The sequence below is a fragment of the Nanorana parkeri genome, unplaced genomic scaffold (genome assembly GCF_000935625.1).
Source record: "Nanorana parkeri isolate BGI_ZX_2015 unplaced genomic scaffold, ASM93562v1 scaffold1, whole genome shotgun sequence".
NCBI classification, from domain to species: domain Eukaryota; kingdom Metazoa; phylum Chordata; class Amphibia; order Anura; family Dicroglossidae; genus Nanorana; species Nanorana parkeri.
In genome coordinates, this window is record NW_017306269.1 from 2852210 (window position 1) to 2878616 (window position 26407).

Below are 26407 nucleotides of genomic sequence, written 5' to 3' on the forward strand. Positions count from 1 at the left end.
ATACACAAATCAAAAAATACACTTTTCGCTGAAGATGAAGTTTAACGTGCAGAAAAAGTAAAGTGGACCTGGCATCGGATATATTTATTTCACGTTAAAAAATACTCTGGGCAAAACTTTTTTTAACCCTTCAATCAGGACTACCCCCACAATGCAAGGGTTAACTGTTCGTTTTGGTCTAGGGAGGAAAAATGTAAAAAAAAAAAAAAAAAAAGAAGTAACTCTGCAAAGGTCCCTGAGCCATGTGCTTTACACTGCGTATAGGATGTCAGGACTCCGAGGGACCTACCTTCGCTGGATCATAGGAGGGGACAGGCTGGAGTGAGCAATGTCACAGCCACTTGGCTTGTAGGATTGGGTGAGTATAACTTTGCTATTTTCCTCCCTAGACAGGGACCCAGCAGGCTCCACCCACTACAGGCTGCCTGCAGAAAACTACAGCAGGGGGCGGAGACAAGACCAGTCACCCTGCAAAAGGAGAGAGAGCAGCAGTGACCGGTCTTTATTACAGGAGGGGGCGGAGACAAGACCAGTCACCCTGCACAAGGACAGATTGCAGCAGTGACCGGTCTTTATTACAGGAAGCTCCAACTTCCACACTGTATTACTGCACAGATCTGGAAGGAATACACAAAGCTCACCAAGGTGGAAGTAACAATACACATGACTTGTATCTAGACAACATTTGGTGATCCCGGAGTTCAGCTTTAATGGAAGGTCTCTGGTCCTATTGAAATAGGTTATTGCTCTAGAATGACAACCAACAGAATATATTTTGCAGTACAGTGGTTCTTTAACTTCAAAGTTGTGAATCAAGTGGGAAGAGTGAAGTCATGGTGAGTGAAAATGGTAATGACAGGTCCCCTAATAAGAAAACATTCACAGCAATTGTATCGGTGCGCCCGGGAGTGTCACCCAAATGTCCCTGGATGGTGACTCAGGACATCTAATATGATAATGGCGTTTGGCAGAATGAAACGTACATCCCTCTGACTTTGTTTACTAAGCAGTCTTCATCTCTTCATACATCATTTATTTAAAAGGCTGCCTTCTTAAACCCCAAGATGCTGATTTGGCGAGTTTGCTTATTAATAGCTTTCGTCCTCTGAGACCGTAAAAGGATAAAAAAAGATTTAGGAGGTGCGCTCTGGACAAAGTTCCCATTTAAACTCCAAGGACACGGCCTACCTGATGACTGGCTAAAAGTAGTTCTCCAACAATGAGATCTTCCCGTCAAAGTCCCCGACTCCTGTGAGTCTTGGGTGCACTCACCCACCTTTAGGCCCCCTTTCACATAGCGTTCCATTCACATCCGCCTATCACTTTTTCAGGCGGATCTGATCAGAAGCTCAATGTAACTCTATGGGCAGCCGGATATAAATGGATATGCATCACTTTACATCCGAATCCCCCTGACAGTAAAAAACAGACTTCTGTTTTGAAGGATTTTGAAGGATTGGAGGTAACTAGATGTAAATGGAAGCATGTCCGCTTACATCTGACTCCTCATAGACCTAATATGGGTCCTCTTAGTTCAATATTTTCCTCAATGGCAAGATGTAGGACAAAATTGAATGGACACGGATGTCACAAAAGTAACATCTATTCAGTTCCAATAGAAACGATCCCCTGCCAATCGGAATGGACAGCACCAGTGTGAAAGGGGCCTTATGAGTTTTATCTCCTCCTGTTACATTCTATATAATACAAAATAAAAGACAAAATCCAGCAAATGCATTGTGGCAAGGGTCTCGCACTCCAAGTGGCGTGAATGGGCCCTTAGAGAAAAGGGTGCTTTAAGGATTTGGCAAGCAAAAACATCATTCGGGGGGTACAGGACTAGAACCAAAAAAAAGTGTTAGGCCTATCTCATTGGCCTTCCACTACACAGGATATCCCCCCTTCAGTCTATCATGAATGCAGCTGCCAGACTCATCCACTTGACCAACCGCTCAGTGTCTGCATCCCCTGCACTGGCTTCCACTCGCCCAGAGGATAAAATTCAAAATATTAACAGTCACTTATAAAGCCATCCACAACTCTGCCCCCGGATATATCTCAGACCTTGTCTCAAAATATCACCCTAACCGTCCACTCCGCTCTTCCCTAGACGTCCTGCTTTCCAGCTCCCTAGTCAACTCCTCCCATACTCGCCTCCAGGACTTCTCTAGAGTCTCTCCCATCCTCTGGAACTCTTTACCCCAACCTGTCCGTCTATCTCCCACCCTGACTGTCTTTAGGCGTTCCCTGAAGACTCTTCTCTTCAGGGAAGCCTATCCCACCTCAACCTAACCACTGAACAATCACATTCTCAAACAATTCATCCCCACACAGCTACCTCCTCATGTATCATTTCCCCCTCCTCTTTCAGATTGTAAGCCCTCAGGGGCAGGGCCCTCCTTACCATCCTGTCTTGAATTGTATTGTAATTGTAATGTCTTCCTTACATTGTAAAGCGCTGCGCAAACTGTTGGCGCTATATAAATACTATGTAATAATAATAATAATATCTCACATCAGTATTTTTTCAACTGAAATGCATACCTATGGGAGGCCGGAAGCAAGCAGACATTCACCCTCCTATATCCAGCCACTGGATCCATTTAGGTTCTCTGGACCAAATGTATGCCCTGCCCAGATGTGGGCATCCGTTTACATCCCACCACCAATAATGATTGCATGGGTGAGTTCTTCGTCCATACCAAGATGGAGAAAGAACTGGAATGAATATGGATGTCACATAAGAAACATCCATCTCCGTTCTCATCCAACTCAGCAGGGGATCCATCAAGGACAGGGATAGACAAATTATTACGGAATTCAGGAGCCAGTCTGTTCAATCCAGGAGCCAACAGGAATTTTTAAGAGCCCTCTTTATTGACAAACATTAGATAAAGCCTCAAAAGTTAGCTGCCAGCTGTAATTTTTGAAGCGCATTGGTGACCTGCTCTTGGAATTTGTCCAGCCTTGGTCTAGGATTCCTTGCTGAGACGGAACAGATTGGGCCCATGTGAAAGGGCCCTTACACTCCAACTGGATTTTAATGTTGCAAGTAAATAGCTTAGTCAATAGCAGACTGTTACAAATATTGTATTGTGCCTTCTGAGGACTTTGGCAACAAACTTGCTTTAGAAGCATTTCATAAAATATGGCAATATTTACATGCAGACAATACTTTGATTTCTCGGCTGTTCGTGGACGCTCGCCGCGTCTGTGCTTCCAGGAAGATTCAACACATATATTACTCATTACTTTCTGAAGCAAGGCACTGCGGGGGTGAGTGAAAACAACACCAGACAACATCACCGTACACATCTCTTTCAAGTGAATCATAGGAAGAGGTCTATCAACAGCCGTAATTCTTTTCTTGGGCCCCGCTGTGTATTATTTTGGCTAGAAAAACACTCAGGAGCCAAACAAGTTGAGTGAGAACAGATACAGTGCTCGTATACTCGGCTTTAGTCTATAAACAGCACTGATAGACTCTTGTCTAAAGCCACTAGACTCAGACAAAAAAATCTCAACACGTACTCTGACAAAAAATCTAAAATTTGCCCGCTCATAAAAACTCTTTGGTGGTTCCAAAAAAATTGAGTTTGCCTAATTCTTGCCCAGCCAAAGCTGCATTTAAATTAATACTAAAGCCTCACATTTTTCATGACAGATCTGACTTGGGTAGCTCAGCAGAGGATAATAAAAGTAGGAGAAGTTAAAGAACACTTACAGTTCATATCTTATCATGTTGCCCCCTGCCTGCTGTGTGCCACCTACCTGAACTTCTGGTCAGGGAGCACAAGCTCACAACTCCACAGAAAATGCCTTGATTGCCCTCCTCGATCCTACATGTCCCATAATTCAGGGCTGGACAAATCCCAGGAGCCAGGTAGCCAATGCTCTTTGAAATTTACCTCTGGCACCTAACATTTGATGTTTTCTCTAGTTGTTGTCAAGGCTCCTAACAAATCCTGCTAGCTTCTAGATTGGGCAAACTGGCTCCTGAATTCCATATTAGTTTGTTCACCCCTGCCATAATTCCAAGCACCACTGTGCATGTGCACCCTGTCCAGTCCTCTCTGTATATCGGTTCAGGCAGGATCTGAACTTATGCTTGGAGTCTTGCGCTTGGGAATGCACATCAAAAGGTAACTCTATAGTACCCTATAAGGAAATGGAGCCACCCAAAGTGGTAGTACATCTTTTTCTTGACTCAAACACCTTTCAAATCATACTTCGTGGTCAGTAGAGGTTCTCGGCATTGGACTATGGAACGGCTATAAACATTGCCTAAAGCATTATCACCTGAAAATATGTCCAGAATCTCTTCCACTTATGCATCTCTACAACCGCAGCCTACAGCTTGCTCAGCACTGTTTGCTGGAACATCCATTTGGGAAGCGCGGACTGAGCACGTCGCAAAAAGTCGCATGATTGCCTCACATGCAGTAATAGTGCTACCTCGGGAGTCGTTGTCAATCTCTTCCCTTGGGGGGGGAGCAGGAGAGTGGCTTGCTGTACTAGGTTTCTAGGCTGCTGTATTTCCTAGCCAGGAACACATGCAAAATGGTTGCTACAACAAGCCTCCATGGGACCCTACAGGGCAGTGTAAGCACCCGAAAACCAAAAAGACCCATGCAGTGAGTTTAAACGGGTTAAATAAAGAGCAATGCCAGGATTTAAAAGAAATGTACACATAAGACATGGTAAGTGCTAAAGTCAGCAGCCCTATTTCGTTCTCACATTGGAGGGTTTAATAACACTTTAGAGTTGGGTGAAAAATCAACAAGTAAAAGCATGCTCCCTGGGATAAAGGGGCTGGCCTCTGGGAGATTTTCCGTTACTTCCTGTCCATGTAACAAGTGGTCATCTAGGCAGGAAGTAAAGGAAAGTCTCCCTAACAGGGAAAACAGATTTTGAGCCGCCTTTTAAAGCTAAACGTTTGGCTGTTTGAGTTCCACTTTAAAACAATGTATATCATTAACATTAAAACTTGAACCTAAGAATGAACATAGTAGCAAGAAAATATAACTCCATAGTAGCTCCATGCTTCACATGTGTCAAAGTTTTGCAAGTACAGACCCAGATTGAATAGGCCTAGGATTTAAACTAGAGGTGGACAAATGAATATGGAATTTAGGGGCAATACTGCCCAATCCAGGAGCCAGCAGGATTTTTTTAGGAGCCATCTCCATTGATAACAACTAAAGAAAACCTCCAATTGGGTGCCAGCTGTCATTTTTAAGACACATTAGCTACCTGGCTCCTTGGATATGTCAAGCCCTAATTTTAACACACCAGGACAACCTGAGTGGTTTCTGATGAGCTTTCAGCTTTTGATTATAAAGGTCAGAAAGTGGCTACACACCACAGGCACATCACCAGGCCCAAATAACCTACAAAAACCGTCCATAGGTGCCTAGCAATTCTAATAGATCCATCCCATGTCCATGTACCACGAATAAAGAAAAACTGAGCTGCACAACTGCTGAATCCAATCATTCAATGGTTTATTGGGAGAAAGAGTACATCTCCTGCCAGACACAGGCTCCCCCTAGCTCTTTCTTCTGCAATTAGGTGGACTAAGTGGATTTAGCCATAGAGAGGCTCTATTTTTCTTTATGTTGATTATTAGGTCTTGAAGGGCATAGAGCTTTTTTTGGCAGTAACTAAAAAAAAAAAATATGAAGAGTTCCATAAACATCATCTTACCTTGGGAAGCAGGCTTGAATTTCGTATCTTGTCCACCATGTCTTTGCCTCCAGGATGGATTTTGGCCACATGAGCCCACATTCGCTCCCAGGTTTGGCTGTCGATGGGAAAGCCACTTTTGTTGACATAAAACAAACTCCCAGGCTCCTTATCCTCTTCCTCTGAATAGCCACCCGAGCTGTTGCCCGAGGCGCTGGCTGGGGCAGGTGTAAGGGAGGCAGCCAGAGGATGGTCATGAAGACTCCGGGACCGAGCGGGCTTTGTAGTCTTTGTGCCAACATTCTGCTGGTGTGTGTGGCAGTGCTTGCTGTGAGCACGAAGGAAGCTGGAACTGGACCCGGTCATACTGACAAAATTCGTCCCAACTACCGAGGACCAACCAGTTCAATACATCCCAGGATGAAGATCGTCCATCTTAAACACCTACAACTCAGCTAAAGCACATAAGGAAGGCGAAGAGAGGCCAGACAACAACTTCAAAGACCTGAACAAAAGAGGGAACACAGCAGAATAAATACAGAAGTAGTTACATATATAGGAATAAAATCTTACAAGTCAAAAGTTTAACCATCACTCTATTAAAAAACCTCCTAATGCCTATACAGATTCAGGTACTTGGATTGCATTTAAAAAATACATTTAATATCTGCTTGGTGTTTGGTTATGAATTCTGGTATGCTAAAATAATTCCTGAAATACTTACTAATCTTGGACAAACAGCTGGTCCTAAATCTAGTGGCAGCTGGTCACATGACCAAATACCTTTTTGGCCATGTGATCTTCGCTAGAGGCGAGGATTAGCCAATCTGAGCTCTGTCCCCATTTAAGTGAAGATCACATATGACAGCCATTCAGTCACATCTGCCAGCCATGGGATTCTGAAGCAGTGGTATACGGCTACTAGCTTAACGATCTACCTTTTTAACGACCGCTCAGACTTACGACCAGCCGATAGAGTACACTGTATGAGAACTTGGGTCAAGCTTATCTCACATAACCCTTTCTCAGTCTCAGTCTTGTTCCCTCGATCAGTCAGTATTCACTTCTATACTATACATCAGTATTTACAGTATGCAAACAGATCAGCCAACACTCCTTGCTCCAAGCTGGCAGTATCCTGATTAGGAACAGATAGCCAAGTCTGACAGCATAGAATGTTTGGCATCCATGCTGTACACAAGTCATGTAAGGACAGTAGAGCCGAGTATATGGAAGCTGCATGCATGTTTCAACTTTACACGGATAAAGCTTCCATCTTGGCTATCCTAGCTTGCAGAATCTAAATCTTCGAGGGGTCAGTTAACAGCACAGCAGGTATACACCATCTATTTTTCTGCCAAAGATATGCTGTTTTTTGGCAACCTCAGGTAAAATGGGTTTTTATTGGCCCTGGAAGCTCGTCTCAGACCCTATGCACATGAGAATTAAAATACATGTGTCCAGGTTTGTTTGGGTCTAATTTCTATACACAAACCTGAAAGCATATATTACTTTGCTATGGCTGAAGGCACACATAGGCGTTTAGCAGTATCTAGGTACATTCAGTCTTTCTGTGTTTAGACAAAAAATAATTTTGTGCACCCCAGGGCCATTGAGATGGATTTTATGCAGCTAAGCATTAACGACGGCTAAACCCAGGAAAAATTGATCTGGGAAGTATAAAAGTTGGTTATACTTCCTATCTTAAGCTGGCCATACACCTTACAACCATCGGAAGACTTTCGTCTTTTTTTAATTACCTTAAAACCATCGCAAGACTTTTGTCTTGTGATGGTTTTAAGGTAATTTAAAAAAAACGTACAATCTGCCTATCCTGGACAGGCAGATCGTACTTGCGATCATTGCAAGCCAGCCCTGCTGAGGGGCGGGCTTCTGATGACTGCAATGCTGAACGGGCATTGTGCGCTTGAGCACACCGGCCCGTGCGGCATTTGTCTTACAAGCAGGCCACAAACCTACCGAAAATCGTACGATTTTCAGCTGGTTTTCAAACATGCAAGACGTGCGACCGTACAGTAGAAAACGATCGCCCACCGCTGAGGGGCGGGCTTCTGATAACCGCAATGCTGAACGGGCAGTGTGTGCATGCACACACCGGCCCGTTCCGCAGTTGTCGAACGAGCACGCCACTAACCCGCCGACAATCGTACGATTCTTGGCGGGTTTTCGAGCATGCTCCTTCGACAAAAGACGTGCGGCCGTACGATAATTCGAAGGTGTATGGGCACCTTTACATACACCTACCGATTATTGAACGATCGCGGGATTTCCCGCGATTATCGTACGATAATCGCAAGGTGTATGGGCACCTTAACTTCTCATGTGTTAATCACAAGAGGCCTGTGTACATGGGGACTAATGCACCGAACTGTTTGAAAAGGCAAAAACAGCTTTAGACTGGGTCACCTCCCCCCATCCGTCGGCCTATGTCATCGGACAATTAATGAAGGAAAAAAGAAATAGTGGTAAGAGGTAAAAAAAAGGTAAGATGGCAGCTTAAGTAGTTAAAGTTTACCCCAAACTGAAATTTTAACTCAGAGGAGACTGAAAAGTGAGCTTTTAATAAGTGCAGCCTGGTGGGTTGAGTCTGCCCTGGCTTCCGACATGTCTCGAATAGGGATGTATGGGGGCTAAGTTACCCTGAGTTTACCCAACCCTGGACAAAACCGTCAGTGACACCCCCTCTCAACCCAAAAAGCTGCAGTCAGAGCACTGCCCGCCCCACAGCTACACCTAAAAAAGCGGTAGGGAATTCCCTGGACAAGCTGATTGGGCTGGAAGGGGGATGTGTCAATACCAGTTTTGCGGGGGCTCGGGTGAACTCGGTCTACAGATATCCCTAGTCCACCTGAGAGTTTTGTTGCCCTACCCCACCTTGGTGCATTTCAGCTCCTCCTTTTACATTCTACAGAATATAAAAAACAGGGGTGCACAAATTAATATCGAATTCAGGAGCCAGTCTGTCCAACCCAGGAGCCAGCAGGAAAAGTTTAGTGGCCAGCTTCATTGACAACAACAAAAATTACAGCTGGTGCCAACATTTTGAAAGGAGCGCTGGCTACTTGGCTCCTGGGGTTTGTCCAACCCCTTTATAAAATAAATACAAAATCTAGCAGGAAGAATGGGAATTCCTCATAATGGGAATAGCAAGTGTACAGACCCAGGAACTCAGCGCACAAAGTGAGGACCCCTCCTAATGGGCTACAGCAAATGTACAGACCCGGGAATTCAGCGCAGAAAGTGGAGAACACTCATATTGGGCACAGCCAGTGTACAGACCTGGAAACTCAGTGCAGGAAGTGGGGACCCCTCATAATGGACACAGCAGGTTTACAGACCCGGGAACTCAGCACAGGAAGTGGGGACCCCTCATAATGGTCATAGCAGGGTTACAGACCCGGGAACTCAGTGCATGAAATAGGGACCCCTCGTAATGGGCACAGACGGTGTACAGACCCAGGAACTCAGAGCAGGAAGTGGGGATTCCTCATCATGGGCACAGGTGTATAGACCTGGGAACTCAGTAAAGAAAGTGGGAACCCCTCATAATGGGCACAGCCGGCGTACAGACCATGGAACCCAGTGCAGAAATTTCACTAATGGAGTCCCCCAACAAAAAGAAATGGTGACATGGGGAACTCTCCAGCATCTACCAGAAGTTGAAGTATCAGTTCTGGTTGAGCTGACCCTTTATATAAAATATCCAGAGAACTCCAGTGCATCTATGATAAACATGCTGTAGTTTTCCTTCTGTATACATGTCCTCTTTAAATGGCTAAGAGTAAATCTAAGCTACATTCTAAAATGTTTACCACAAAAAAGAAACCGAGAGTTTACCCAGCAAAATTTATTTTTTACATGCAAAGATTGAGCTAAATTAAACAGAAGTGCGGCCTTCTAAAATAAGAGCATTGTTCCTTCAACAGGAAGTCAGCTGTTAACTCCATCATGGCCAGGAGACAGCTCCTAACACATTTCAGGGCCAGAGTTCAGTCCACGGTGGAAGGGTGATGTAATGCAATGCCAAACATGGCCACCTTACAGCTGTGTTTATGGACCAATATAGGTTTCAGCTGTCAATGTTGTTATTATGGGATTTTTTTATTTGGTGCCAAATATATTGAGTCTAGAATAACACTAGAAGTACTAACTTAACACAAAACACACATTAGTACTAAAACTAACCTAATAAGTGATAACAGCATTTTTATAACCTTTAATCCCTGTTCACACTTGTTCAATATAAAGCAATTTGGCCGCCATGACAAAAGGAATTCCATTATCCTCTATGGGGGCCATTCACATTTAGACAACGCATTTCCAAAAACAAACTTGGAAACATGGTGCAGGTGTTTCTTTCGGTGCATTTTTAACCCGGTAGACTTTAAATCGGACAACATTCATTTTCTTGTATTTTAGCCCATAAGCCCCCCCCCTCTATCTACCTATACTTTATTTTACCTTTATTGCACAAAACAAATGCATAACACATGAAAAACATATTCGAACACATTAAAACATGCAACAAACATCATAGTAAAAATGTATGATAATGCAAATGCACAAGTGTGATGGAGACTTCCATAAAGCCCCACTCCGGGCTGCTGCTAAATTTAGCAATGGGTATGGGTTAAATACACGTTTGGCTGGGGGGCAGGATAAGTACAAATACTTACGCCATTTTTCACTGCTACAGGATCCCTCCCCTATGCGCAACTGCTCCCCCAAAAGCCACTTCCATTCGCTACCTTGCCAAGCGCAGCTCTATTTTACGTCATCACGTACAATACACGGCCAGCAGTCCTGCATTGTACGGAAAGACAACGGGGGCCGTCCACATTTGGGAACATCAGACACGAGAAGAGAGTGCTGGCTGCCTGGAGGCGGGGAAGAAGGCAAGTATTTCTACTTATTACTTTACCCCAGCCCTAGACAAAACATTCAACCCATGCAGTGCAAGGGGGACCCCACTGCATGGCTACATTTAACAACAATAACAGTGTAGGAGCCAGCTAGGATCTCGGGTTCGGGCGGGTAGAACTGTTATTGTCTCTCCCTAGACAAAACCAGCACTTAACCCTTGCACTGTGGGGGTAGCCCCACTACACGGGTTAAGATTTAATTTGCCCGGAGTTCTTCTTTAATAGCTAAGCCTGCCATGCATGTTCCATTCCACCGTCCGATCAGACTGTCTGTGGGCTCTATCAATGGACAAGGCTTAGTCAGGGAAAGTGAAACTACATCAGAAAGGAGCACAGAAGAAGCTCCTCCAGCTAATAAAAAGGTAATAGTAGCTCAGTCTTAGTATTTGCTCTTAGGCAGGGCTTTCAAATATTTAGAATGAAGTATATGTTTACTATTCACTGACAGTTATTTTTTTTACACCAAGCTGTTAAATTCCAAAACTGCCAGTGAAATGGCAAATAAATCCAGATAAACAACGACAAGGAAAAAAAAAAAAGATTTGTGGATTTTGCATGAATTATGCACAAACTAATATACATACAGTAAACTCCAGAATTCAACTAACCAGAACTCTCATCTAACCAAAAAAAACAAATCCCCTGTGTACTCACTGATCTGTGGCATTTATTATCCTGGAAACAATTGTGTGCCTATTTGTCTTAATTTGCTTTTGATTGCTGCATTCCAATATTAATATGAAGTTAATACAGCATTTATGTTATGATATGGTATAGTATGGGGAATGGCATTAGGTAGACCTATTTTTAGCAGTAACTCTCAAACAACCAGAAACTACAAATCCCCATGAAAGCTGGATAACGGGAGTTTACTGTATGTGTACACACACACACACACACACACACACACACACTTTCCTCACTCAATCCAAAACTAAAAACAAGTTCCGCTTTCAATCTTGAAAATACCGGTTATTACGGTACTAACTTCAAACGTTATTTATAAATGTATCAAAAGCAAGCAAACTAGAACACAACATAAGGCCCCGTTCACACTGAGCGGTTTATCGTGCGATTTCCACACGATATCGCTTCATGTAGCTTGTCCAATGCATTTCAGTAGAGCTGTTCACATTTCACAGCTCAATGTCGCCTTTAGCTCGTTGTTAGTACATGACCCTTTTTCCACGGATGCCGCACGATTCGGCTCCAATAGACTCTATGGTGTCGCGCAAAATCGTGCATTACCGGCGATATTGCATGACTTTGTCGCGCGATATCGCGTTACAGAAGGGTTACTTTTGCACTGCAAAATGGAATGAAAGAATGATGTCACATGAAGATCACTGTTGATTGGTTACAGCCCAATGTAGCAGCAACGAAGTACCATCATGGACATTATACCATATAAAATGTATAATGTCGCTCAATATAGCGCAATGTAGCTCTAGCCGCTCAGCACGAAATCACGCGGAAAAACGCGCAAAATCCACGTCACTCAGTGTGAATGTGGTGTAAAAGGAGAATATCCATTAATGAAAATATAAAAGGATAAACAAACAATTCACATGAGGAAAAGTTGTGTTTACAGAATATTCGTTTCTATAGCCGAGAGTATTTTCTTACATCGGCGCGCTGTTTTTACAGTTCCAAGATGGTTGCCGTATATTGTATCAAACAGCGGGATAAGAGAAACGCGTTCCTGAGTTCTCGTCGGTTGCCAAAATCTATTTCAATGTGCTACAATAAATCTGACAACAGTTGCGCAGTGATTTGTGGTGACTCACAATGAAAACGCACAACACATGTCCCGTGAAAATCGAGCGTGGCGCGATAGCCAAGCACATAAGCACGCTTAATTAATTTGCTCAGTTAATTTCTGCCACTTCGCTCATATCTGCAGATCGTCTGCGAGCGAAAGAAGACGGCAGCGAGTCACTGATGAGATTCACACACCAGAGAGCAGTTAAAACTAAATATGTAATAAAAGATCGGGTCCAAGACGCAGACATCTCCGCTGTCTATAGACCCACTTGTGCTGTATTTATTGTCAGGATGCAGACAAGGCTCCATTCTCTAAGATGCATGAGGGATGGTAAAGTGCATGTAAACCCAAAAATCAGATTCATATATATTGCAGGTAATGATCCTTTAAATATTAGGAGGCCCTGGCTGGAGGGATTGTGGACAATGTATACGTGTTACCAAGGTTTCTTGTCTATGCAGGGTGCGGGGCTCCAGTTTGTATCCAATGCACACTGTTAGGAAGCGGTGCAATACAACGATGCGACCATAGCGCTGGCGTCTCATGATGGTAAGGAGGAGAAGGAGGCAGGGATGCGACCATAGCGCTGGGGTCTAGTGATGGTGAGGAGGAGGAGGCGGGGATGGGACCATAGCGCTGGCGTCTCATGATGGTAAGGAGGAGAAGGAGGCAGGGATGCGACCATAGCTCTGGGGTCTAGTGATGGTAAGGAGAAGGAGGCGGGGATGGGACCATAGCGCTGGGGTCTAGTGATGGTGAGGAGGAGGAGGGGATGGGACCATAGCGCTGGGGTCTAGTGATGGTGAGGAGGGGATGGGACCATAGCGCTGGGGTCTAGTGATGGTAAGGAGAAGGAGGCGGGGATGTGACCATAGCGCTGGGGTCTAGTGATGATAAGGAGAAGGAGGTGGGGATGGGACCATAGCGCTGGGGTCTAGTGATGGTAAGGAGAAGGAGGCGGGGATGGGACCATAGCGCTGGGGTCTAGTGATGATGAGGAGAAGGAGGCGGGGATGCGACCCTAGCACTGGGGTCTAGTGATGGTAAGGAGGGGAAGGAGGCGGGGATGGGACCATAGCGCTGGGGTCTAGTGATGGTAAGGAGGAGGGGATGTGACCATAGCACTGGGGTCTAGTAATGGTAAGGAGGAGGGGATGTGACCATAGCGCTGGGGTCTAGTGATGGTAAGGAGGTGGGTATGTGACCATAGCGCTGGGGTCTAGTAATGGTAAGGAGGAGGGGATGTGACCATATCGCTGGGGTCTAGTAATGGTAAGGAAGAGAAGGGGTGGGGATGTGACCATAGAGCTGGGGTCTTATGATGGGAAGGAGAAGGAGGCGGGGATGGGACCATATCGCTGGGGTCTAGTGATGGTAAGGAGGAGAAGGAGGCGGGGATGCGACCATAGCACTGGGGTCTAGCGCTTAGAGCCGGAATGGCCAGAACTTACATCGGGGCAGGACTACCACCTGCATGTAAAACAAGAAAATCTGTGGGGTGAAGAAGGAAGTGTACATTATGACAGGGAGTCATATACATATATTACTAAACCTGAGGCTCCCAGACTTGAATGGCATCCGGGACCTCCCGAATACAATTCATAAATTCGGATCCCGATTGCCATTCGGGTCTAGGAGCCTCAGCTTTAGTATTATATGCATATACTGTATATGGCTCCCATATTGTCATAACGAAAATTCGTGTTCAGACCCATTCGGATGCATTAAACCGAAAAACACATCTGATTGGCCAGAAAAAGTCACATGTCCAATTCAGTTTTGGTTTTGAACGAAATTCGGACAGGATCCGAAAATTCGGAAACGTAAATTCGGATGCATTGGGATTCGGAAATTTGGATGTGTTTGTATGTCCAAATTTCTGGGGGGGGAAAAAATAAAAAAAAAAATCGGAAAATTTGGATGCGGAACGAAACGAATGGCACATGTCTAGTGCCCAGAGTTGGCTGTTAATTTGCCGTTTTATCAGCTTCCTGTAATCCCTTAAGCAAGGAGGAGACAGTGGGTCAGCAAATCTGGTGTCTACTGCTGTGTGCAGTGCTGTCAGTCTAACACTGTGAATATGCTTACAGGAGCGGAGAGCAGAGAGATGGCCTTATTCTGTGACTCAAAGTTCGGACTAGTTCTGGCACAGTTCTAACTTCACTTGCTGAACTGACAGACTGACAACTAGCATTTTCAGAAGAAGGTCAGCAATGGTAGCCTCCATGTTTCCCTCAATACAGGTTCCCTTTAAATAGGAATAGTCTCTGTTGCAAATAACCCTGTAAGTATTCATTGTTAATTAAAGGAGAACTATGAGGCGAGTGATTCACTCAGCCTCATAATCTGAGCCGACCTGTCACAATGAAACTGTCACACGTCGGCTCAATAGATCGGGAAGTGAGGGAACACATAACGGCGCTCGCTCACTTCTCGATCTATCCGTGCAGAGAGCCGTGACTGTCACTTACGGGTCCCTGCAGGGATTCCCCCCCTCTCCCCTGTCCGATCCTCCAGCGCTGACTGGCGGAACGGACGGGGGAGGGTACAGCTGGCTCTGCCTCCAGATAGGTAGAGCCAGCTGTCACTCAGGCAGCTGGGTGGATCCAGACAGAATTGTCAGGATCCGTTCCGGCTGCGGCACACACAGTATAATATGAGCTGCAGCTCGCGGTATACTGAGCTTTGGGTGACGGGAGGACGCTAGTTTGTGTCCTCCCGTTACCCGTAGGAGAACTATGGGGAAAAGCTCTAACCCCATAGTTCTCCTTTAAAGGGAAAAATTAAGATACTGTGGGCAAGCCGCATAGGAGTTGTAGCAGGCTGATACAAGGCAAAACAGTCATGGAGCAGTGCTGACCAATTCTAAATTGGCATTCATAGACCCATAGGGGAATCATAGTGCTCTTATGTGAAAGTAATCAACTTAAAAGTAAACCTGTCCTAAACTTGGACTCCATATGCAGAGGCTCTTATAAAGTGACTGTCATAAGATAGACAAAACAAAAAGAAGTGTATGTAAACTCCAAATCTATTTTCACGTATGTTTGCCATCATGCATAAAGCGCATCTCCAGGCAAAGATAAAAATCTATCCTTGTAGTGGGGCTAACCCTGTACTGCAAGGGTTAAGTGCTCATGGATGTCTAGGGGCTGGAGTAAAGTAAATTTCCTTGCCTGATCCCCGCTCTTGCCAGCTTCCTCGGGGTGCTAAATGAGTCCCCACAGCCTTTTCTCCCCTTCAATCCTCTGGTCTAAAGCCTGCTGAGGTCATCATGTCTAATGCAGGTTCCATAGACCTAAATTAGATGGGAGGGCGATGAAGGGCATTCCGCCAGAGGGAGCGAAGGGGAGAAGATGAAAGCACTGACAACCGTGGGAGCGGGGATCAGGTAAATAAATCTGCTTTATTCCAGCCCCTAAACATATACGCATACTTAACCCTTGCAGTGCCGGGGTAGCCCCACTACAAGAGTACATTTTTGGTTTGCCTGGAGATGGGCTTTAACGGTATGCAGTTTTCTTCAGCAAATCATTGTTTGTGAACCTCTTACCTGGATATCCTGAGAAGAACAAGCTACTTCCTTGAAATTTGCAGCAGCCATCAGCCGTCAACTGGCCAACGAGCTGACAAACAGGTCTATCGGACAGGCATCCCAACAGTCAACTGTAGGAGGCCAAACGGCAGGCTGACCACACTGCTGCTAATGGTGACGCAGAGACCCGGTGCCCAAACTATTTATAAAACTGTGCTAAAGCACAAATGTCCAAATTCAGCCTCAATAAAAGTCCACAAAGCTCACCCCAAGACCTTCACCACACTGATCCAAGTTCAATGCAGCGTCTTGTGCTCCAACTTTTTAGACCACCACCATCACCTCTTTGAACACTCATCTAGACCACGCACCAACCCTCTCAGCTACAGGTACACTATATTGCCAAAAGTATTGGGACACCCCTCCAAATCAATGGAATCCGGTGTTCTATAAAATTTTCTTGCTACTAAAATATTCCACGGTCACCTGTTAGTGATATTATAACAAAGTGGAAGCAACTGGGAACAACAGCAACTCAGCCACAAAGTGGTAGGCCACGTAAGATTACAGAGCGGGGTCAGCGCATGCTGAAGCACACAGTGTGCAGAAGTCGCCAACTGTCTGCACGGTCAATAGCTACAGACCTCCAAACTTCATGTGGCCTTCAGATTGGCATAACAACAGTGCGTAGAGCGCTTCAGGAATGGGTTTCCATGGCCGAGCAGCTGCATCCAAGCCTTACATCACCAAGTGCAATGCAAAGCGTCGGATGCAGTGGTATAAAGCACGCCACCACCGGACTCTAGAGAAGTGGAGACGTGTTCTCTGGGAGTGACGAATCCCGCTTCTTTGTCTGGCAATCCGATGGACGTGTCTGGGTTTGGCAGTTGCCAGGAGAACGGTACTTGTCTGGCTGCATTGTGCCAGGTGTAAAGTTTGGTGGAGGGGGGATTATGGTGTGGGGTTGTTTTTCAGGGGTTGGGCTTGGCCCCTTATTCCAGTGACGGAAACTCTTAAGGCATCAGCATACCAAGACATTTTGGACAATTTCATGGTCCCAACTTTGTAGGAACAATTTGGGGATGGCCCCTTCCTGTTCCAACATGACCACTCACCAGTGCACAAAGCAAGGTCCATAAAGACATGGGTGAGCAAGTTTGGGGTGAAGGAACCTGACCTCAACCCGATAGAACACCTTTGGGATGAATTGGAGCGGAGACTGCGAGCCCGGCCTTCTCGTCCAACATCAGTACCTGACCTCACAAATGCGCTTCTGGAAGAATAGTCAAACATTCCCATAGACACACTCCTAAACCTTGTGGACGCCTTCCCAGAAGAGTTGAAGCTGTTATAGCTGCAAAGGCTGGGCCAACTCAATATTGAACCCTACGGACTAAGACTGGGATGCCATTAAAGTTCATGTGCAGGTAAAGGCCAGCGTCCCAATACTTTTGGCAATATAGTGTATCTTGAGATCTCCTCTGTCCTCTGGCTCTGTGCTCCAATAGTCCTCCCCGGACCTGGAAGGTGATTAACACTTCTTCCCATAGGCTTGCATAGGTTTGAAGAACCTGAGAACAACCCTACGGATCCCTGTGAATGGATGACTTCAAATTCTAATGAAAACAAGAGCCTGTGGGGAGAAGAACCCCTCAATCCAGGAAAGCGGAGGGGGGGAGGGGGGGACCATGCTTCATGTTACACCATAAATATGGGTCAGAAGGATACAGGATTCTTTTAGGATTTGTTTAATCTCGTGACAGCTCTTAGTGGTAGTTAGTCACGGTGTGTAACGGTGAAGGCATTTCACCACTCATCACAGCGGCTTCCTCAGAACTGCCTGAATGGTGAAACATCTTAAACATTACAACACAAGTGCAGCTCAATACGTCCAACTACCACAAGCCGTACCTTGACCGTGATGCATGAGAACCTTCAGACACAAAACATGGCGCCTACAGGACACAGGGGCCACAATTCCCCCTGAACACCCACCAGGGAGGCTTTTGGCATGCACTATTCACCAGACATCTAACATCCATTTGTGTATTTTTCATGATATGATCAGCTCATTTTTGTAATCAAATATTTGTTTTCATCCTTTGTTGCATATCAGTGCTACTGATCTCCTGCAGCCTCTTCATAGCTACCCCCTGTCCAGCGATGGTCGTATGGCATCTCTCAATGCAGGCTGTCCACTGGTGATCACAGAGGGCCGCGCCTGCCTAATCTATGTGGAAATGGCCACTTGTGGTCTCCACTGGAAGCGCATGTGACAGGGTGACAACGCAGGAGCAGAATTGGGTATCAGTGACAGAGTGTTGTCACCCTTTAACTAGAAAAGCCTAACAAGGATCGGGTATTTAGAAAAAGCTGCAGATTTAAAAACATTGTAAATCAAATTGAAGATATGAGACTAAAGCTTCACCCCACCGACATTTAATTACCTAATGTTGGGTTATCCTCGATTCACATACTGCCCAGCAGATCCAGCGCTGTCCCTCTGTGATCTGCGTTACGTTGCCACACGATGGATCCTACGCTGCCATCTTCTGCCCTGATGCCATTGGTAGCTGGTTGTCTCTTCCGGGTCCAGGGCGCGCCAGGCCCACCTTCCTCCTCTGTCCACTGTATGAACGCCAATGTCTCCTGGGATATGCAACATGCATTACCCCGGGAGACACCAAACGCCCAGCACGCCATTCTTGCCTAGGTGGGAATGGAAGATAGGGGTGGGCCAGAAAGTGAATAAAAAAAAAAGGGGGGGGAAGGGGTTCATGTTCTAGATTGGCGATGATTTAAGGGGAGCAATGTTTACTGGGAGCTTTAAATCGGATTTTAGTCATTGGGATTAAATGAACCCAAACCTTCATCTATTACACGTTTTCTGTTCCTGTAACCACACGCATGCGCCCAAGAATATGGATCCCTGCATGGCACTGCCACCTCTGCCATCACATCAGGCTAAATGCAGATTTCCAGAGAAATGCGATGCACACGTGTCAAAGGCCAGACAATGAGGAGCAGTCAGAGCGGCAGGAAACGCGATCTGCCCCACATAGATGTGTAATGCATCTCCTTTCGTTCCGCCAGGATACTGCATCAGCCAGCTGCAATGGATTAACACTGGATGCTGACTGAATGAAAATACTACAATACAACGTCAATGTGGCACAATACCAGGCTGCCCGTACTACATCCACACCGAGCCAGGCAGCCGCAGCTCGCTCACTATACACTGCATCATCTGCATTCTACACCAAAATCATATCTAATGTGTGACTGCCCGGAGGCAGCTGAAGGTTGCTGCAGATACAGAAGCCTAGACTAGATATGCGCTAATCCATTCGCAATCCTCTGCCGGATCTGCAGTTCTCACCATACACAAGCAAACTATGATTTGTTGATCCTCCGGAATGACTTTGCGCATGTCCGGTACTCTCATCCACGGGGGAATCGGACAAATTTGAAATCCTGCAACCGCTGATTACTGGACTTTGGAACGTCCCAAACGATTTGCAATCCATCATTCAGCCAACCTATCCAGAGGAAACCACAGACTGCCGGCATGCACATATACATGGACGCTGGTGCACGCCAGCGGGCTGCCAAGTGATTTACTTTGGCGCACTTGGATTGGCCGATAGGCAGATGAGCTACAAAACAAACTGCGCATCACATACCAAACAAATCTGTTTTATCTACCAATATACAATGCTTCCCTATGACTGTATTTAGACGCCTCGGGGCCCCTTCACACTTCGCTGTTCTTGTGTGTTGCATTAATGCAGGGGTGGACCAATGACTATAGAAGTCAGGAGCCAGTCTGTCCAATCCAGGAGCCAGCAGGATTTTGTAGGAGTCAGCTCCATTGGCGACAACTAGAGAAGTCCTGAAAAGTTAGGTTATTTTTAAGGAGCATTGGCGACCTGGCCTCTGAGATCAGTCCGGCTCTGCAGTAACGCCTGTGCGGTGCGTCGTGTGTAATTTTTAAGGCACATTGGCGACCTGGCTCCTGGGATCAGTCCGGCTCTGCTGTAACGCCCGTGCGGCGCATCATATGTAACATGTCACGTGTTGCATCAAGGCATCCCATTTGCCAACACACAAGAATGGATATTTTAAAAAATCAGACATGGTGTTTTTTCTGCTTCAACGCACAGCAGCGTGATAACCTGTGCTGCAACGCATTTTGCTATTGCCTTTTTCCACAGTGTGTAAAGTGCTTACTACAACACGCTGCCTTGCCTACTGTATTCCGGCCGTCAAAGCTGTTGCAGAATGTAACGTATCACGCAAAATACTACTGAACTGAGCACTCTTTTAGCTTTGTGCGGCCTCATGCACCAACAGCCTTGTCCACGGTCTTCTCCCATAATGCACTTGCACTGCCTTGTCAACGCTTGTGTGTACATGCGGTGAATCAACACGTGTCCTGCGTTTACGTTCATCAGACGACGATTGCCGGTTGTGATCTGCACATAGATGCGCCTACTACTAAAATACGCAATTGTACATAGCGCTATTAAATTGGCACGGCGTATGGATACTAATTTTTCTGAAAAATTGGGGCTTGAGCCGGGTGATGACAGCAGTAATAACATAATGCTGATAATGATCACAAGTGACTGGGGTGACATTAATATTCATCCTATGGGCTAATACATCAGATATAAAACATTATATATAAGAATATGATTGACCTGATGACATTAATATTCAGATAGAAGTGTGCAATGCTGCACCTCCCCCCATAACCCTGTCCATACTCCCCCAGCCTCTGATCCCATTCTGCATGCAGTAGTACAATGATCACCGCTGTGTGTGTGTCTCCCATTCACTCTACACGGGAGTCCCTGCAGCAGATCGGGCTCAACACTGCGGCATCTCCCACCCTCCGATCACAGCGCTCCTCCGCTCCCCTCTCCCGGGGGACACAGCCCGGGTTGCAGCGTTCGTTTACCTGCTGTCCCCGGAGAGCTCCGTCCGGCCATCTCCCAGCGGCAGCCCGTCACACTGGATCGCTTCCCAGCCGCCTGTTACATTGTAACACTGTCACCCGGCGGTCAGGGACGTTCCGCTGCACACCATTGGCCAGAACAACAAAGAGGGGCGGTGCCTGGGCGGAGGTGATTGGCAGCGGAGCTGTGTGGCTGGGCGGGGCTAGGAGGTGTGAATAAGAGGCGGGTTCCGAGGGGGGTGATCCTAGTGAACTCCGATGGACGGACGATATCTGTAGCGGATCTCCGGATAATTGTTCTGCTCTTAGATTTGGACCGGTTCTGGTGAGGGGACTAAAGGGATCAAAAAGCACTACAAATGGATTGTGTAGCACAGTGAAAGCTTCTTAGCACAGAAGGCGTTCACATGTCTCATTCCATCACATATCCCAAAAATAAGAGGATTATTCTTCATTTTAGAATAGTGGGCGGAGTTATGCAAATAATTTATTTTATGCTTTATCAACAAGAAGCACATCCAGTACTGCTGAAGTATGAGGCACCATTCACACTATGTGCAATAAGATGCGTTTAAAATGGTTTTGTAACGTATTTCACTGCCACTGACAGCATTGCATACGTTGCTGGCAGCCAGGTCCGGAATTACTCTCTGCTGCCCCAAGGCCAGGTTCCTCAATGCGCCCCCCTCCCTGCCCAACAACCCCCCCTCCACCCCCCATTCTCTATTGTGGTGCAATCATTAACTATACAGCAATGGAGAATGTCAACCAGCTATAGAGGACTACAGTGACCATCAATCCATGATTACACAGCAATTATACAGGTGTTTGTGCAGATCGCACCGGGGCTGCTTTTGGGTCTCACCAGAGATGCGTGCAGATCTCATCAGGGATGCAGGCAGAGGCAGCTCTCTAATTAGGCGAGTTAGGTGCTAACTCGCCTGTGGCGGAACCTATTGCCATAGCGACCCAGGCGGCCGCTATGGGTAACAAAAGGGTCCCCCTGATGCCGTGCGGGCCACCTGAGTCGCTTTGGCGGGGGGCCTTTAGACAGCCGCCACAGCGATCCCACCTGTCATCTCTCTCCTCTCGGCCGCTCTAGCTGCAGCGGCCGGGAGGAGAAAAGACCGGTTCAGCTGCTCTTTGAATGCCTGCTTCAATAGTCGGGCTCCTCGGCGGCAACGGGCACCTTCCTTCACCCACTCCAGCTGCTACGGGCTGGGAGGAAGACTGCACCACCAACATTGGCCAGACAGCAGGAGAGCGGGGATGCATGAAGGTCGCACCAGGTAGGCATGCAGATCTCAGCAGGGATGTGTGAAGATCTCAGCAGGGATGTGTGAAGATCTCAGCAGGAATGCGTGCAGGTCTGACCAGGGATGCATGCGAGTCTCACCATGACTGCGTGCAGTGGCGTAACAACCGGGGGGGCAGCAGGGGAGCGGGCCCCGGGCGAAAAGTGAAGGGGGGGCGCCGGCCGAAAATGGCACTTTCGGCTAAATGCCGAAAGTGACATTTTCCTGCATCTCTAGGGCTTAACGGGTGGGATCTGGGCTCATGCCGGGCTCCAGGCCTGTGCTGGTGGGTGTAGGGCTGTCCTGTGCTCTGCCGGCGCTGGGAAGGAGGAGGAGGCAATGTGCAGCCGGACCGGCACTATTACAGACAGCTGCCTTTGGTCACCAGCAAGCTCAGGACCTCAGGCAGCCGAACCTCCTAAAAAGTTTAAAGGGCCAGTATCGGCTGTGGTGCCCCTCTATTCCCTGCCACTCCATGGCCATGGCCTCGGTGGTCTTGTGGGGAATCCAGCCCTGCTGGCAGCAGGCACCTTTAAACGGACTCCCGACCTCTGTGTTTACACTTGTAAAGCCAACTGTCAGCTTTACACTGGAAGCGATTCTGTCGGCTTGGTAGGGGCTCTCTTCAGGAGAGCCCCTACCAAGTATTTGGTGGACTGGCTTCAGCTGGTCTCTAGGGATCATGGTCCTTTCTGTGAAGTTTGGTAATTGCTCCACAATGCATGCAGCTACAGAAGTAACTAAGGGCTTGTTTTAAAACATCATTTACTGCTTTTTAAAAGTCTGTAAATACTTAAATATCCATAGTCTGGTCACATGTTCACTTTAAAGATTAGCTAAGGGTTAGGGGTCAGGGGCTGGTGTGCAAACACTTTATTTACCTTGTTTTCAGCACCATAGACACGCTACTGCTAAAATCCAATATTGTGAAGCCACATGGACCCGACTTTAGTGAAGAGGTGACCATGAAATAGTAACTGGCAGGTTGTGACTCGGCAATGGCTGTAAATGCTTACTTGGATAACCGACGTTTACCAACTGAAAGGTCAAACTCTTGTACACTGATTGCTGCAATAGACCCCTGACCACAGCCAGACCCCAGTTACCTTTTCCTTTTACTGGCACCATAGGGTTAGGTGAGTGTTCTCTTTAGTGATCCTCTTACTGGCAATATAGGGGCAGGTGAGTGCTCTTTTTAGTGATCCTCTTACTGGCAATATAGAGGTAGTGATCCTTTTAATGGTGCGATGGGGTAGGTGAGTGCTCTTTTGAGAGAACCTCTTATTGGTAAGTGAGTGCTCTCTTTTCTGATCCTCCTACTGGGGCCATAGGGGTAGGTGAGTGCTCTCTTTAGCGACGCTCTTACTGGCACCATAGAGGTAAATGAGTGCTCTCTTTAGTGATCCTCCTACTGGTGCCACAGAGGTAGTTGAGTGCTGTCTTTAGTAATCCTCTTACTGGTGCCATGGTAGGTGAGTGATCCTTTTAGCAGTCTGCTTACTGGTAATATAGGGGGTAGATGAGTGTTCTCTTTAGCAATCCTCTTACTGGCACCATACGGATAGGTCAAAGATGTATTAAATCTGAACAGCAACCCAAGTATACAATAGAGGTAGGTGAGCGTTCTCTTTAGTGATCCTTTTACTGGCTCCATAGCGGTAGGTGTGTGCTCTGTATAGCGATCCTCTTACTGGCGTCATGGTAGGTGAAAGAGTTATTCAATCTGAATAGCAACCCAAGTATGCCATAGAGACAGATGAGTGCTCTGTTTAGCTTCCCCATTGCTCACAAATTGCCAGCACAACAGGATCACAAGTGTGACATGGGCCTTAAGGAGCTTTAAAAATGCAAACTTGTCCACAATCATAATTTGACACTTTGCGAGCATAGTTTTCTGCACGGCATGACTGCCTCCTGTAGGACGCACACACTCACTGAAGGTTTGTATAGTGATACAAAGATGAAGAATACAAAGATGAAAGTCATTCTTTAGAGACAAGCCACCAATCATTTTATGGGTACAGAATCATTTCTGTCTATTGCAAAGTAACACGAGTAACTCCTGTAATTGGGCTGTAAGCACTCCATCCATTTGTAGGCTGACATTACTGACCTCTTACTCTGAAAATGCTAGTTTCCTGGCTGTCATACTGAACCAATGGATTCAGTAATGAGTGTTCAAACCAAAAGTTCAAGACACACTGTTTTGACAACGTTGATGAAGTTTACAACATGTCCAGCATTGTACAACACAATTATATTACTCATCATTATGTAGGTTGCCTTCAATCTTCACATTCTTGTGTATCTGGAACTATAATCTTTAGCACCCAACACTTCAGCTGCTTTGTCACTGGCATTGTCCCTGCAGTTCGGAGCCCCCAATCACTTTAGTGTAGTGCATGAATGTACCCAAAACCCTGTGATGTGAAAAATGCTTGTCATGCTTGCAGTGCCATTCAATATTAATGGCCCCCAAAGGCGCCAAGCAACACACGTAGCAAATGCATGGTTAAAAACATGCAAAGCTGGAAGCTCTAAAAGGTGCATGAACTTATCGGGCAGCCCATTGAAATGAATGCACATAAATACAGTGCGCAATGTTGCGGTGTGCAAGTGGGAAAGGTGACATACCAGTGACATAACAACAGTGTCTCTTCACCTGCTCATAGTCAACAAGAGCCCCATTTTCTTCAAGGGTGGTCATTGTATACCGCTCCTTGTCCCATGTAATGTCCCGCATCATGATCATAAATACATGAGAAAATAATGAATGAAGGTATCTGAAATAAAACAGATCATATCCCAAATATTGTTTTCACATGTATTTTCTGCATACAACTATAAGAAAACAATATTTTTCATTATAATTGTCCTTAAATCCACTAGCAGAACAGTGGGAGGGTTGTTCTTCCTATAGAGTTTGTGTTTAGCACAATGTCTGCTTACTGACATTTCAGCTGCTATTCAGACTCGCATAGAGCTCCACCTGATGGCTGCAAATGGTAAATACATATTACTATATGTTTTGCTTATTAAAAAGTAAACAAATCATCATAGTATTTTATTTGTATTTTTTAACATAATAAGTACAGAAAATATATTAAAAACACTATAGATCTATAGATACCTCACTCCTAAACCCACTGCAGCCTTATATATCACCAGTCAAAACTATGTGCTTTTAAAATATTAGGGCTTGTTCACACCTAATGTGGTGCGTTCCAGAGCGGTAGCTGCTGGAACGCACCGCGATCCCTCACAAAACTTCCCCCTGCGTTCTGGGGTGGGAGGGAGCTTGGCGGTGCATTGAATTCAATGGCAAAGCTTCCACGTCCCCCCTGCCCACAGTGCGATCAGACGTGTGGCAAAACTTTGCCTGTGTTCAGTTGCACAGCAAACGCAAAAAATAGAGCAAGCAGGGGGAAAAGTGAAGCCACCGTTGGGCGGATGTAAAGCCACTGCAATGGCGGCAGAACCCCTGGAGCTCCACAGAACCTTGGTTCAGAAACTCTGGTCTAAATGCCTCATAGAAGACGCTAATTATTTTTTACACTTTATTATTCACAAAGTCAATAAAAATACAATAGATTCCATGACACCAAACCGCGCACTTTGCCATGCATTGACAGAAACATGGCAAGACACAAAATGCGCTTGCATTGCCATTGATTTCTAATGGCACGCAAAACATGGCCAGAAAGATGCACGCTTTTCCTCCGTGTTTACGCGTTTTAAAACAAGCAAGCCAAAAACGTGGAATGCATTTCACAAAATTTGCTACATGAGTTTTTTTGCCGTGTGTTTTGCGCATTCAGGATCCCATTAAACTCAATGGGGATGAATGGCAAACGCAGCACATGAACGGACACGCACGAGCAGACGTGACGTGCCTTCCTGGAAAGCCATGGTGTGAACGCGGGCTTGAAGAAGTGCCTGCATGAAGGTTTACATCCTGGTAGATATCTGCTTCTTTCTGTTACATAGAGAGGACATTGTGAGTCCTGCAAACAGCTTGTCATGAATACTGCAATAGTATTAGAGAATTTGAACTGTCACCCCACAGCACACGCCTATAGAAGAGACACACAATAAGTATTGTTCTCCATCTGGTCACTGGAACAGCATGGGGGAGCAATGACCCTATGGGGTCAGATTGATAGAAGCCGGCTTAAACCAAACACTGCAGTGTAGCGCTACGTGATCTGTTTAGTACTTATAAAA

The 26407-nt window shown here is 46.1% G+C and overlaps 1 protein-coding gene across 1 annotated transcript in view; it reads right to left on the reverse strand.

Moving 5' to 3' along the window:
* Nucleotides 1-21016, reverse strand: part of VASH2 (vasohibin 2) — a 67082-nt gene extending 46066 nt beyond the window's left edge. The window contains exons 1-2 of the mRNA XM_018552840.1: nt 20892-21016; nt 5707-6190 (exon numbers count right to left, since the gene is read on the reverse strand). Coding sequence (XP_018408342.1) covers nt 5707-6051 — 345 coding nt within the window. The 5' untranslated portion in view covers nt 6052-6190; nt 20892-21016. The remainder of the gene's footprint in view (nt 1-5706; nt 6191-20891) is intronic.
* Between the last annotated feature and the right edge of the window lie 5391 nt (nt 21017-26407).